This window comes from Schistocerca serialis, chromosome 8 (genome assembly GCF_023864345.2).
Source record: "Schistocerca serialis cubense isolate TAMUIC-IGC-003099 chromosome 8, iqSchSeri2.2, whole genome shotgun sequence".
In the NCBI taxonomy this organism is placed as follows: domain Eukaryota; kingdom Metazoa; phylum Arthropoda; class Insecta; order Orthoptera; family Acrididae; genus Schistocerca; species Schistocerca serialis.
The window spans coordinates 216,395,893-216,409,657 of NC_064645.1; the positions used below are offsets into that span (position 1 = coordinate 216,395,893).

The following is a 13,765-nucleotide window of genomic DNA, read 5'->3' on the forward strand; positions in this document are numbered from 1 at the left end:
ACTGAGATGGGATTTGGGCACCAGCTCAGTATTTGCCCAGTTGGATGTGGTCACCCGTTCAAAAACCTCACCCAGGCTTGTCGAATCACCTGTCCTCATTGTTAATCCACAATGCAGATTTGATCCAAAGTTGGTTCACCTCCATGAATCCTGGAAGTGGTTCTTTAATATGTCATTGAAATTTTGAACAGAATATTCTGATAGACACTCATTCTTCCCAAAGATGGGAAACAGAAAGAAGTATTTCACACCTGTACCACAGAATAACTGCCATTACATTTTTTTACCTGTCATCTCCAGGTTTAATGTCAGTACGAGGCTGTTTCCTTCTTTCCTTCTTGGTGCTCTTTATCCAGCTAATGCTGGATTGGGGATGGTATGGCACTTCTCCAATTTAGCTATTATTATGATTGACGTCACCACTCCCAGAAGCATTTTAAAGCTACTGCCAGCTCTTCCCTGGAGAGTAATCCACAAACCTCTGCTGTTTGCATCTAGTTTGGTCAAATGTGACATTGTTTTTCAAAGTGTCTGTGAATATGAGACTCTTTATTGCTTTTAAATAACTTTGTTCTTCTGGACCAATAACTTTTACATTTTCATCACCAACATTTGTAAGCTTAACAAACAGCAATGGAAATTCAGAAAGTTACTCATTCAGTCTTGAGCTATGACGAACTGCTACTACATATGGGAATCAATATTCATAAATAGATCTACTAAAGGCCTACTTGTAATGTCTGTCCATTAAACCATTTATGTGGTCCATGCCTTACAATGACTTAACAACATGCAAACATTCAAAGCAATTATACAAAGCTAATTTAAAAAAAAATAGTAATATAAAATGTGACACACTCTGCTATTCAACAACAATTTATTGATTTTTGTTTGGATTAAAATCTCACTGAAAGGCTACAAGGGTGTAAACCAGGAAATGTGATGGAAGAGCAATGAGTTATTCTTCAAGACATCTTCAGGCTATTTCAGTTTTCTACCAAATATGTGGAATTCATATCTGTACTGAATGATATTAAAAACAGTATCTTGAAGGAACAAATTCCATTTTCTCTTATCATTTTTGGATTTGGAATGTGTATGCTTTAAATGCATCTTGTACTAATGACAATATAGTGGAGATGCTAATTCGCAGATAGGCACAACAAAAGGACTGCCACAAATGGTGGTTTCAGTTGCCTGAGACTGCAGTCATGTGTATGAGTTGCAGTTGCACGTGTAACTTTCCTTTTCATAATATTATTAAATTCCATCCTGATTTTCCATTGATTGTTATACTAATGATCATAAATGTGAACATTCATTTGCACACGTTAGGCAGCATGCAGTACGAATTATACGTAACAAGTGCATTTTTACAACTACGTGAAGTATGCTTAATTTTCACAAGTGTAATGAAAAAATATTACTTAAACAAACACATTTTGTAAAATCATGCAAGTGAATATTCTAGTAGTTGACTAGTAATCTAATCATGTCATTTTGCAACACTAAAAGAAAATAAGGGTATCATATTACTGTCATACGAAAGTAAATGATAAAATGTTGTTGCAGTACAAGAAGAGAAACCACATTTTTTCAAAGGAAGGAAAATGGGAGGAGTTTGGGGACAAAAAGGGCAGGAAAAAAGAATAGGAAGAAGTTTCAATCTTTTCTAGAAAGATTTGTATATTCATGTTTCTTCAATAGACATTTATTTGTTTATGTATTCTCTTTCTAATTCCTTGGCTTGTCCGGGAGCCACCTGTTGTTACCAGTCATTTCTTTTACCACCTTAACACAGTTGTATCATGTTTAGATAACTGCACATAATTTGCTTTAGGATTATCCAGATTATTGAATTCTCACCGAGGTGCTGATCCATCCTCTTCTTGGATTTGTGGACAGCTGCATAAGGATCATTGTTGAAATCCTGTGGCCTTGGAGGGTTGCTTGGTCCATGATATTCATGTTCAGTTGCTGAAGCGTGTGGGTAAGGTGCATAATCGTCAACACCCCCGTAACCTCCATGTGTAAGGGGATCATAACCATAGGTATTCCCCCTGTCTCCCATGCGTTGATGCAGTTCAGCATTGCCACCATTAGCAGCTCCACTGTTGTTATTAGCCTGGGCTGCCATCTTCATTTGCCACAAAGAATCCTGTGAGTTGACTGAACCTCCATTGTTAGAATTGGAGTAGCTGTTGTCCATATAGCCCATATTAACCCCTGTGTATAGAAAATAAAGCTAGTAGCTCGTTATCAGCTTACAACATATAGCAGTTCTTGAACAACTGAAGATTTCATATGTCCTACATTAAATACAGTCTACCCACACAGTTTTAGTTAAAAGAACTAAATGCCACAGAGAGGAAACATTATCCACAAGAAATCATTCTAAATGTGCATTCAGTCTGAAATTTGCCTCTAAACTCTGACGCAATTTGGAGTAAGTCTCTGTTGAAAAGATAAATTATGACAGGACGCAGATTACTCTATGCTGATAACACATTATATCTTCAGATGACTGCCTCAATCAAAAGGGAAAAATTCTAAAGAAAGAAGCACAAGGGCAGACAGTAATTAGATCATAAGATCTTTGTTCTTGTATATATTGTCTCAGGTCATATTATTGCCACTGTTCTCCCTCATTTTACCCTGAACAAAAAGCACTTCATGTCCAAACAGAGGAGCTGCCCCCAAGTAAAATGATGACTAATTTATTTCCCCAGATTCAGTGTGCATACAAAAGCAATGAACATCTGCACAGATGGAAAGATATTTTGTAGTGATATTCACAAATAAAAACAATTCCTGTCGATACTGTCTTTCTTTCACCTGCTATCTGACTTATTTACTTTTCTTTTACCAGGGACTTTTTGATTAATTTTTTGGGTTATTACAATTCCTTTGCACACAAAATACCTTCTCTAGCATTATGAAGATGTTGATAGCCAAGTTACATAAAGGGAAAACTAAATCTAAAATAATATCTAAATTTACAAATAAATAAAACTCACATGCATATGCACAGTCAGTGATATACATGCAAAGCATAACATCATAACTTACAGGATTATGAAATGAATTAACTATTCATGCAAGTAATAAACTTAGAACACACACATATTTGCTGTTATTGGGACAGTTATGAAAGTTAATACACATGTTGCCTATATAATGATTTAAGAAAAGACATGTGCGCTAAGCACCAAAATCCCATGGGCTGTCCATTTATTAGATATGTACCATTTGTTCATAATCTTAAACGTAGCAAGACAAGAGTGAAATTCAAATGGTTGGAAAACTTTATGAAATTAAAATTATTTACAGTGATAAACAAATGATTTATTCATGCCAACTGTAAAGATCTCAACACAGTTAACCTGAATACACTTTTCATTAGTAATGCAAGTCTTTTTTGCTGTGAAAGAAATATGTGGTTTGAATCATCCATCTATGTTACTGAGACTTTAAATTGTAAATGAAATTAATTCAAAAAGGCAATTCTTTTAACATTAAAATGCCTGTATCATTTGAATAAACACCATATCCCATCTACTACTCTTACCAAAAAGATATTATTGCAGTTAAGTAATGAATTAAATAGAAAAACAGCGTGCCTCAGTCCTTCCATCTCTCCCTTGGGTTTCCTATACATTCATAATGAAATTTGCATTTGGATGTCCTATCTTCCTTTATTGCAATAACTATCAAATTTTGTTAAATGCAGAACAAATAAATCATAATCCTATGTAACATGGTCTTAAGCACATAATGAAGGTGGGATGGTGGGACTGAGGATGGAAGCAAAAAATAAGCAATGACCTTTGTTTATTATGCCCACTCTACAGCAGCCCTACATGTACTACTTAATAAAGAAATTTCTCATTTGTTACAGCTTCAGTGCCCAAACAAACGGTGAACTGTTGAGACACAGAAAGGCACAGAAAAAAGACTGTTAAACACGTAAAATTTCGGCCGCATGGCCTTTTTCTGAAGCAGACAACACACATATTCTCACAAACACAACTCACACCCCTGACACTATCTCTGGCTGCTAAGGGCGAACAGACCTTGGCAACCAGAGACAGTGTCTTGTGTGTGAGTTGCATTTGTGTGAAAATGTGTGTTGTCTACTTCAGAAGAAGGTCATTTGACCAAAAGTTTACTTGTTTAACAGTCTTTTTTCTGTGTCTGTCTGCATCTCAACATCTCCACTGTCTGGTGAATAGCAATCTACCCTACTCACTGTCATTATTCCATCCCAGATTTTCCATTGTTTCATTGATATTATAGTCACAAGAGGTTTGCATAGTATACCACTTGTACATTTCTGCACATTCAAATCATGTTGCCAACCTCTGCACCACTTTGAAATCCTGTCAAGATCTGTCTGAATATTTGTGCAGCTTCTTTCAGATAGTACAGGGCTATTACAAATGATTGAAGCGATTTCATAAATTCACTGTAGCTCCATTCATTGACATATGGTCACGACACACTACAGATACGTAGAAAAACTCATAAAGTTTTGTTCGGCTGAAACCGCACTTCAGGTTCCTGCACCAGAGCGCTCGAGAGCGCAGTGAGACATAATGGCGACAGGAGCCGAGAAAGCGTATGTCGTGCTTGAAATGCACTCACATCAGTCAGTCATAACAGTGCAACGACACTTCAGGACGAAGTTCAACAAAGATCCACCAACTGCTAACTCCATTCGGCAACGGTATGCGCAGTTTAAAGCTTCTGGATGCCTCTGTTAGGGGAAATCAACGGGTCGGCCTGCAGTGGGCGAAGAAACGGTTGAACGCGTGCGGGCAAGTTTCATGCGTAGCCCGCGGAAGTCGACGAATAAAGCAAGCAGGGAGCTAAATGTACCACAGCCGACAGTTTGGAGAATCTTACGGAAAAGGCTAAAGCAGAAGCCTTACCGTTTACAATTGCTACAAGCCCTGACACCCAATGACAAAGTCAATCGCTTTGAATTTTCGGCGCGGTTGCAACAGCTCATGGAAGAGGATGCGTTCAGTGCGAAACTTGTTTTCAGTGATGAAGCAACATTTTTTTTAATGGTGAAGTGAACAGACACAATGTGCGAATCTGGGCGGTAGAGAATCCTCACTCATTCGTGCAGCAAATTCGCGATTCACCAAAAGTTAACGTGTTTTGTGCAATCTCACGGTTTAAAGTTTACGGCCCCTTTTTCTTCTGCGAAAAAAAACGTTACAGGACACGTGTATCTGGACATGCTGGAAAATTGGCTGATGCCGTAACTGGAGACCGACAGCGCCGACTTCATCTTTCAACAGGATGGTGCTCCACCGCACTTCCATCATGATGTTCGGCATTTCTTAAACAGGAGATTGGAAAACCGATGGATCGGTCATGGTGGAGATCATGATCAGCAATTCATGTCATGGCCTCCATGCTCTCCCGACTTATCCCCATGTGATTTCTTTCTGTGGGGTTATGTGAAAGATTCTGTGTTTAAACTTCCTCTACCAAGAAATGTGCCAGAACTGCGAGCTCGCATCAACGATGCTTTCGAACTCATTGATGGGGACATGCTGCGCCGAGTGTGGGAGGAACTTGATTATCGGCTTGATGTCTGCCGAATCTCTAAAGGGGCACATATAGAACATTTGTGAATGCCTAAAAAAACTTTTTGAGTTTTTGTATGTGTGTGCAAAGCATTGTGAAAATATCTCAAATAATAAAGTTATTGTAGAGCTGTGAAATCGCTTCAATCATTTGTAATAACCCTGTACATCATTATAGATAACTGCATCATCAGTGAAAGCTCTGACGTTGCTATCAGTACTGTCCGCAACAGTTAGGGTTCTTTCATGCCAGCACTTCACTTAATTACAAGACAATTGAGAGTTTCACCATTTCCCCTTTTCCTTTTCTAGACACATTCAAAATTTGCTCCATCCAGACAAATTGTAAGAAAGTTAAATAAAGGACATGTCCTCAGAGACCAAATAGAAAAAAATATTGTAAGCAAAAACCTTAATATACATTGCAGAAATGAAAAAAGATGCATAAAATGAAATCAGTGTATCAACAGACTAAGGGAAACTTGGTTAAACAAGTAATCAATTATATACCAATAGGAAAGAGGATAACTGAGGAACAAATGGTTTCAGTGACATGAAACAGGCTCTAAGCCTATTCCATGAAGTGAAGAAGAAGAAGAAGAAGAAGACAAAGAAGTTAACATATACACTCCTGTTGTTTTTTCCCCTTGAGAAAAGAGTCCAAATTTAGGTTTCCCTGAATGTTAATTTTATAGTGGTGATATATTATTTCTCCCAGCACTGAAAGGGAGATCCTGTTGTTATATTCATTCTGCAGGACTAATTGATGCAGTCTCCATGCTAGTCTTTCCTGTGAAAGCCTCTTCATCTCTGCAGAACTATTGGAATCTACATTCATTTGAAAATGATTACTGTGCACAAACTTTGACTCCATATGGTACTGTTGTGCACGGTGACTGCATCATCTCTGTATATAAAAGATAATGTCCTGACTGACTACCTCATTCACTGGCTCATCATTACCCAGCCCAAACCACTAAGGACAGAAACTTGAATTTTGGAGATGGTGTTGATCTTATACTGTAGGCACTGTTTAAGAAGTAATTTTTCAAAATTCCACCCCTAAGATATTCAATGGGAGTTGAAAAGATTTTAGAAAAACAGCAATTTTGAAGCTAGACTAACGAACAATGGTATTTGGTTTCTCGGTCTGAAATAAAGAAATATGTGTTTGAGCACTTTTGCAAAACTGGGGTGAAAGTTTTTTTTTTTTAAATAAATCATTATTAAAGGACTACTAAAATACTTTTAAAGCTATATCTATGAAAATTGTTGTCCGACTTCTCAGTTAATAATAAAAAAAAGTATGTGTTACAGTGTTTTCAGAAATTCAACCCCTAAGAGGGTGAAATAGGGGATAAAATATTTTATGAAAATATTTCTTTATGAAAGTAGTTTTAAAAGCTAAATCTACAAAAATTTGAATTTGGCTTCTGGGTTAGAAACAAAAAACACGTGTTTCAATCTTTGGAAATTCGGCCCCTATTACAGTGAAATAAGGGATGAAAGTTTTTATGGAAATATTTCATTACACAAGAATTTTTGAACCTAAATGCATAAAAATTTGTGTCAGGTTTCTGTTAGAAATACAAACATTTGCATTTCATTGTTTTTGGAAATTCAACCTCTATGAGGGTGAAATATTTTGTGACAATATGTCACTGTGAAAGCATTTTTGAAGTTAAATCTCTGAAACTTGGTTTTTAGGTTCTCAGTTAGAAGAAGGAAAAAAGTGTTTCATTGTTTTTGGAAATGCAACCCCTAAGGGGATGATAATATTTCATTACCAGTATATTAAAAACTTTTTAAAGCTAAATATATGAAAACTGGCATTTCTCTTCTCAGTTAGGTATAAAGAAAAATGTATTAGGCAGTGAAGTTTCTACAGAAACAGCTCCACAAGAACAGAAAAGGCATTAATAACATAATCTCAGACTTCAGCTAGCAGAATCACTTTTTGATCAGAAGTACATTTGGAAAAACCATTCTTCTATGGCCGTAATTAGCATGAAAAGTTTAGAAGGTGTTGCAGTTTGTGAACAACACAAGAATTAAAGAAAAAGAAAAAAAAAAAAAAAAAAACGGACAAACCATACAGTCTATACGAGTGAAGTAGCAGGCACTGAGCTAGTATTATTATCAGGAAGGAAAGGAACACAGCAATCAGTCACAATCCCATTGGTTTTTTATTATTCTTGCAAATCCAGATTTCATCTTCAGTGCATTTGAATGAGTTATAATCAACAAACTCCCAGCAGTACATGTCACCATACAACTTTTGTTGGTAAACTCATATAGTGATATGTATTCTGGAAGTTATCTCACTCAAATGCACTGAAAATGGATATCGCTGAAATCTGACTATGCAGGAATTATAAAAAACCAATGGGATTGTGACTGGCTGCTGAATTCATATTCTTTCTTGGTCTATCTCCACAATTTCTACCCCCTTCATAACCAAATTATCTATTTCTTGATGCCTCAGGATGTGTCCTATCAACCAAACCCTTCTTTAAGTCGAGCTGTGCCACACTGCTTTTTTTTTTATCCCTAGTTCAATTCAGAATCCCTATGTTAGTGAACTGATCTACCCATTTAATCTACAGCATTCTCTAAAGCAGCACCCCTCAAAAGCTTACATTTTCTTCTCATCCATACTGCTCGTAGTCCATTTTTAAATTCAAAGAGGATAACTACTTCAGCAACCACTATTTCAGACGGCAATGTGTTTTATTACAACAACAAAAAAGCAAATATAATTTACCAACACAAACATGCATGTGCAGTTAATGGTTTGGGTGACATACACAGATGCTCTGATAATGGTTACTACATAATATTTACTGACAAGTTTACTCACATTCAGCACCATTTATGTTGTGGGCCTGCTGTGTTGGCTGCCCTCCATGGTAACCATAGCCATTTTGTGATGCATAAACAGGATTCTTTGAGGGGTCATCCAGAGCCAGATCAAGAGAATGCTCCAGAGCCTTATTCTCCATACCAGAAGGAGGGTAGTATGGAGGAGGCGGCTGCTGGGCTACAAGGCTAGGCCGAACACTGGAAAAAATTATTCTGTGTTTCAGATGCTGTCTCTATTATACTAGTAAGTACATAAAAACATTTAAATGTTTCTAATTTTCTATTCAGTTGATAATCAGAATTACACTGTTTGTGACTGAATTGTATTCTTGCTTGACATTGTATTTTACTGATATCTTTGATAGACCAATGAACATAATATAATTACGCAAAAATATAACTGCAATAAAATGACAATGTCATATAGCTGAAGGAAAGAAGAGGAAGGGTGAATTTTCATTTACATGCAACTAACAATGATATTGCCTTTAAAATGTGTGTGTGTGTGTGTGTGTGTGTGTGTGTGTGTGTGTGTGGGCAGGGGGGGGGAGGGGGGGGGGGGGAGACATCACCGGCCGAGGAAGCTTACTTCTGTAAAGTGCACTAACAACCAGTTACAATTAATGCTAATTTACTCACATTGTTCACTACAGAAACCGATTAATTTTAATTTATATAGACACCACAGTTTCTTTCCTTATACTACCTAACTTCTGTTATCATCTGCAGTTTTATACTCATACTCAGTAACTTTACTGACTTCAGAGAATACTATCAGATATCTTAATACTGGAAAAGTTAAAACTGTTCAATGCAAATATTGTTGCTGACCAAAATAGTGATTCACTGAAACATCATTCTCGGCCACTGATTTCCTGCATTTAAAAAAATTGGAGCTCTTGGAATCACTCCACTGCATGATGTAATGTATTTGTATTAAAGTATGTAGCCAAGATTTCATAATAAATAATGAATGATGAATTTTCTTTTGCTGTACAGTGTAAAGTAATTTTTAATCTCTAGTTACTTCTGTAGAGTGGTCTTTACACCACCGTCTGTAATTGTCCTGATCCTTCAACGTCTGATATGAAATTAAGATGTCAATAATCAAGCCAGCCAGAAAAACTTCTCTGGATGGCAGCAACAGCCCCAGCATAGATTTATTATAATCTAATCAAAGCACATTACATGAATTCTTTGTCACGACTAATACATATGAACTGATGAATGCTACTGTCAGTGTTCTCTTCTTTAAAGCAAAGTTAGAATTTCCCTTTTTCAGTTTTTTATGCTGACATGAAAACATATTATCAGTTGAATGACCATACATTATGACTGAAATGTAGTTTTGAGACCTATAAAAGAATTAGAATTACTGTTTGTTATTAAATTGAAGATTAATTATACTTACGTTGATGACTCCATCTCGTAATCTTTTGATTTTGTTTTCTTATTCTGATTCTTTTTGCAACGGCAGAAGATGAACACGAGGCCAACAAAAAGCACAAATACAATGCATGACACGATGATTGCAATAAGAGTAGGTGTTGCAATTGCTCCTGCCTTGTTTATGTATGATGGCCCAACTGCAAAGAAGAAATGAAAATAAATAAGTTATGCAATTCATAATGGACATTGAAAGAAGACACAGCTATAATACAATCATGAAAGAGGAAAGTAACACATAAATTCATAAAGATTGAACTAAATAATAATATTAGCAGGAGGAAAATTCACTAAACATGACATAAATACCAACTTATTTTTCAATATTATGAAAAGGATAGCTACTCATCATATAACAGGTATGTTGTGTCACAGACAGGTACAACAAAAAGACTATTAAACACATAAGCTTTCAGCCACAAGGTCTTCTTCTGAAATAGGCAAAACACACACACACACACACACACACACACACACACACACACACACACACACACACACGACCACTGTCCCTGGCTGCCTCAGCCAGACGGGCCTCAGCAGCCAGAGATAGTGGTCATGTTTGTGTGAGCTGTGTTCACATGAATGTGTGAGTGTGTATATTATCTATTTCAGATGAAGGCCTTCTGGCTGAAAGCTTATGTGTTTAGTAGTCTTTTTGTTGGGCCTGTCTATGACTCAGCACCTCCACTATATTGTGAGCAGCAGTCGATCCTTTTCATAATATTGTCATTATTTCATCCTGGATTGTTTGTTGTTCAAACTATTTTTCAATTTATTCAAGAATAAGTCTGAATATTTCATTTATTTTCCAAATGCATGTCCTTCATTGTGACATCACTAGATGAAGAGTTCTTTTTTCACCTACTTGAACACAGCATTGTCTGCAGATTTGTACCTTCAGCTTCCTAACCAAATAATAATCAAAAGGACAAAGATCTAGGCTGCACGTGAAATGCTTCTAAACCCCTTATCAAAGGAATCAAAAGCAGTATAATGAATGTGTGTTGCCTGTGGTATGTAGTAGCTGCACTGGTTTTAATTTAAGCTTTACTATCCAATTTATCATTATTCTGTAGCTTTCTTAGAATTCCTCAGTGTCTGCCACTAAAATTTGGCATTAGTAGTTGTTTTGTTGCCAATACTCATTATACAGAACTCCTACACTATCAAAAAGGTAGCAGTAATGTTTCTTTGCTAAGGGTGCAAGACTGAAACTTTCCTGATCAAGGAACTATAGAAAAACTAGAGCCTGGATTCTTCAGGTTACTATGTCTCAAAAGAAGGGGCCTGTCACACGTTCAAGCTGTGAAATTCTCTCTGCTAAATGAATGAGCACTTGCTACATAGAGAAAGAAAGAGAGAGAGAGAGAGAGAGAGAGAGAGAGAGAGAGAGAGAGAGATGTGTATACAGCTTCTGCAACAGTATTATACTGTTCTTCACAATCTTGAAACAGAGGTCTACTTGATATATCATTTCATTGTGTGTCTCAGTATACAAATTACTACAATAAACTTTGTTCTCTAAGCCGTCCTCCCTGTTTCCACATCTATGTGACAAGCACAGCTTCTCGAATCATATCATACCACCTCTTCCATAATTTATACATTCAAAATGGAAGCTTATCTGAAAGCTGCACTCATTTGGTTCTAAACTTGAGCACTTCAGTTTGTAAAAAGATTAAGACATTTCCAAGGCTGCTTCTCACAAAATCACAATAGTTTAAGTGTCTGTGGAGAAAATAAAGCTAATAATAGCCAGAAACTTAAAAAAAAAAAACAGGACAATATTAACCAAGCGTAGCTTCAATACTTTTAAGAGCCATCTGATCTAAATCTTCAATTATGCAAGCAACAGGTTTCAAAAGAAATAGTGGAAAATAAAAATATGACAACAAAAATGACATCTGAGATGCTGAATGAAGGAAAGGGAGGTAGTTTTTTTTTTTTTCCTCACTAGCCAAAGAATGCAGTAATAATATGTACTTCACAGAAATTCTTATTAATATGGCTGTCAATATAGGAAAATGAGAGAGACGAAGACAAAAGAGACGAGGAGTATCGTGCAACTAACTAATCCTTAGTTAATATTAGTTTTGTGCCAGAATTGGCCTCCACTTTTGTAATGGTTTCACTTACTCTCAGCTTCAGTGTAGTCACTACAGTGTTCTTGTTCTGCAGCAAGACAGAGCTTGACACGCAGTCGAGGCCGGGGAGTGGAAGAAGTCTCTGCTCCTCCCCGGTTGTACTGCCGGCCCTCTCCAGGTGTTGTGATTGCTGCAGCAGGTGGTAAAACGAGGGATGCAAGTCGAACTTCACTCAGCTGCCCACCAGCTAACGGCAGTCGCTCTACTGGTCGCCAATCGACACCCCCTGTCGTGGCTTCTACCACGCCCAACAGTCGTAAGCATGATGGTGCTGTCAGGACTGACAGAGTTCTACTTTCTGGGTCAAATCCCACTTGCTGTGGTGGAGCAAGTTTATCCACTTTTGTAGTTGCACGCACTTCTGATGAGTAATTGCTGTGGCCTTTACTGTTGACAGCACGCACCTTTGAAAGAGAATTTAAGTTAATTTCTTCCAAATCACACAAAAGAATTAATTATAAATGCTGTGATGCTTGGTGTTCCTAGCATGTGACAGTAGATACCAACTTAGTGTTCAGCTTAAATGTTACGGACAATAATGCTGTACAGATAATCCGCATTACACAATTTGAATAACATGAAAATACTTACATCTTCATTCTGCAAGACATTATGAAGGATACTAGAGGAGTTATACATTCATATGTTCCAGTACATGGGCAAATCAGAGTTGGACCACATAATGTTAATATGAGTACTGGACTCAAAGTGATAATATGCAGTACATTATTTCTGTTATACCATATTATATGTTAGTGTCTTACATCACTTAAGGAAAATGTTGCATTACAGCATATTTTAATTTTTCCTCAGTTATAAGTTTAGTTTCTTCTGAGTTCAGAGGCAACAATAAAGTGATTAAATAGGATTAAATGTCAAACTTACTTTGAAAACGTGTGTCTGGTGCTGTTCTAGTTCAGTCACATTGCAAGGATTATTTTTGTGGCAGTCCATCTCTTGCCATCCATCACTGTTACTTGCTCTCACAGGGACACCAGTTGTATGGCAATTGCTAGAAACTGCATCATTGCCAGATAATCTTTGGTATGACACGTAGAACTTTGTGTGTTGAAGACCTCCATCAAAGCCTGGCTCCCATCCTATTACTACATAATTTGGTCCAATTTCTGTGGCTTCCACTGATCTATTAAATGTACCAAAATGCATCATTAGACACATATATCTATTTCAAGTTGCACACACATTAAAAAAACTCAGAAGACAGAAACAGAGAATACAAAAATTAAATTGTGACTACAAGCAGCAACTCAGATCGCACTAAGAAACTCAAGAAGGTTGTCCAGCTTTAGATAAATCATCAAAATTTTAATTCATCTTACATACCTCCTACCCAAAGAATTACTCTCAGTTTAACTTACCTTGGGTGTTCAGGTAATCCTTTCGGCTGTAATCTAATGGCAGGTTTTATGGATCCAAGGCTGTTCGTCACTCTGCAGTAGTAATCTCCATAATCAGAGCTACGTATTTTTGACACACGAAGTATACTGGTGTAAGTGTCACGGCCTTCAGCTGTATTGTTGATCTCATAGTGACTGCTTGGTAGGAGAGTTGCAGTGTTAGTGCCATAGCTCCACTGGATTTCTGGCCTTGGATATGCTTGTACACGACATACCACTTCTGCAGTCTCTTGAGGATCATATGCAACCTTATCATACTGGTGCAACACAACTGGTGCATCTGTGGAATGAC

The 13,765-nt window shown here is 37.0% G+C and overlaps 1 protein-coding gene across 1 annotated transcript in view; it reads right to left on the reverse strand.

Moving 5' to 3' along the window:
• Positions 1-13,765, reverse strand: part of LOC126416934 (hemicentin-2) — a 116,135-nt gene that overhangs the window by 5,075 nt on the left and 97,295 nt on the right. The window contains exons 8-13 of the mRNA XM_050084815.1: positions 13,435-13,753; positions 12,941-13,199; positions 12,048-12,459; positions 9,874-10,048; positions 8,461-8,660; positions 1,867-2,226 (exon numbers count right to left, since the gene is read on the reverse strand). Coding sequence (XP_049940772.1) covers positions 1,867-2,226; positions 8,461-8,660; positions 9,874-10,048; positions 12,048-12,459; positions 12,941-13,199; positions 13,435-13,753 — 1,725 coding nt within the window. The remainder of the gene's footprint in view (positions 1-1,866; positions 2,227-8,460; positions 8,661-9,873; positions 10,049-12,047; positions 12,460-12,940; positions 13,200-13,434; positions 13,754-13,765) is intronic.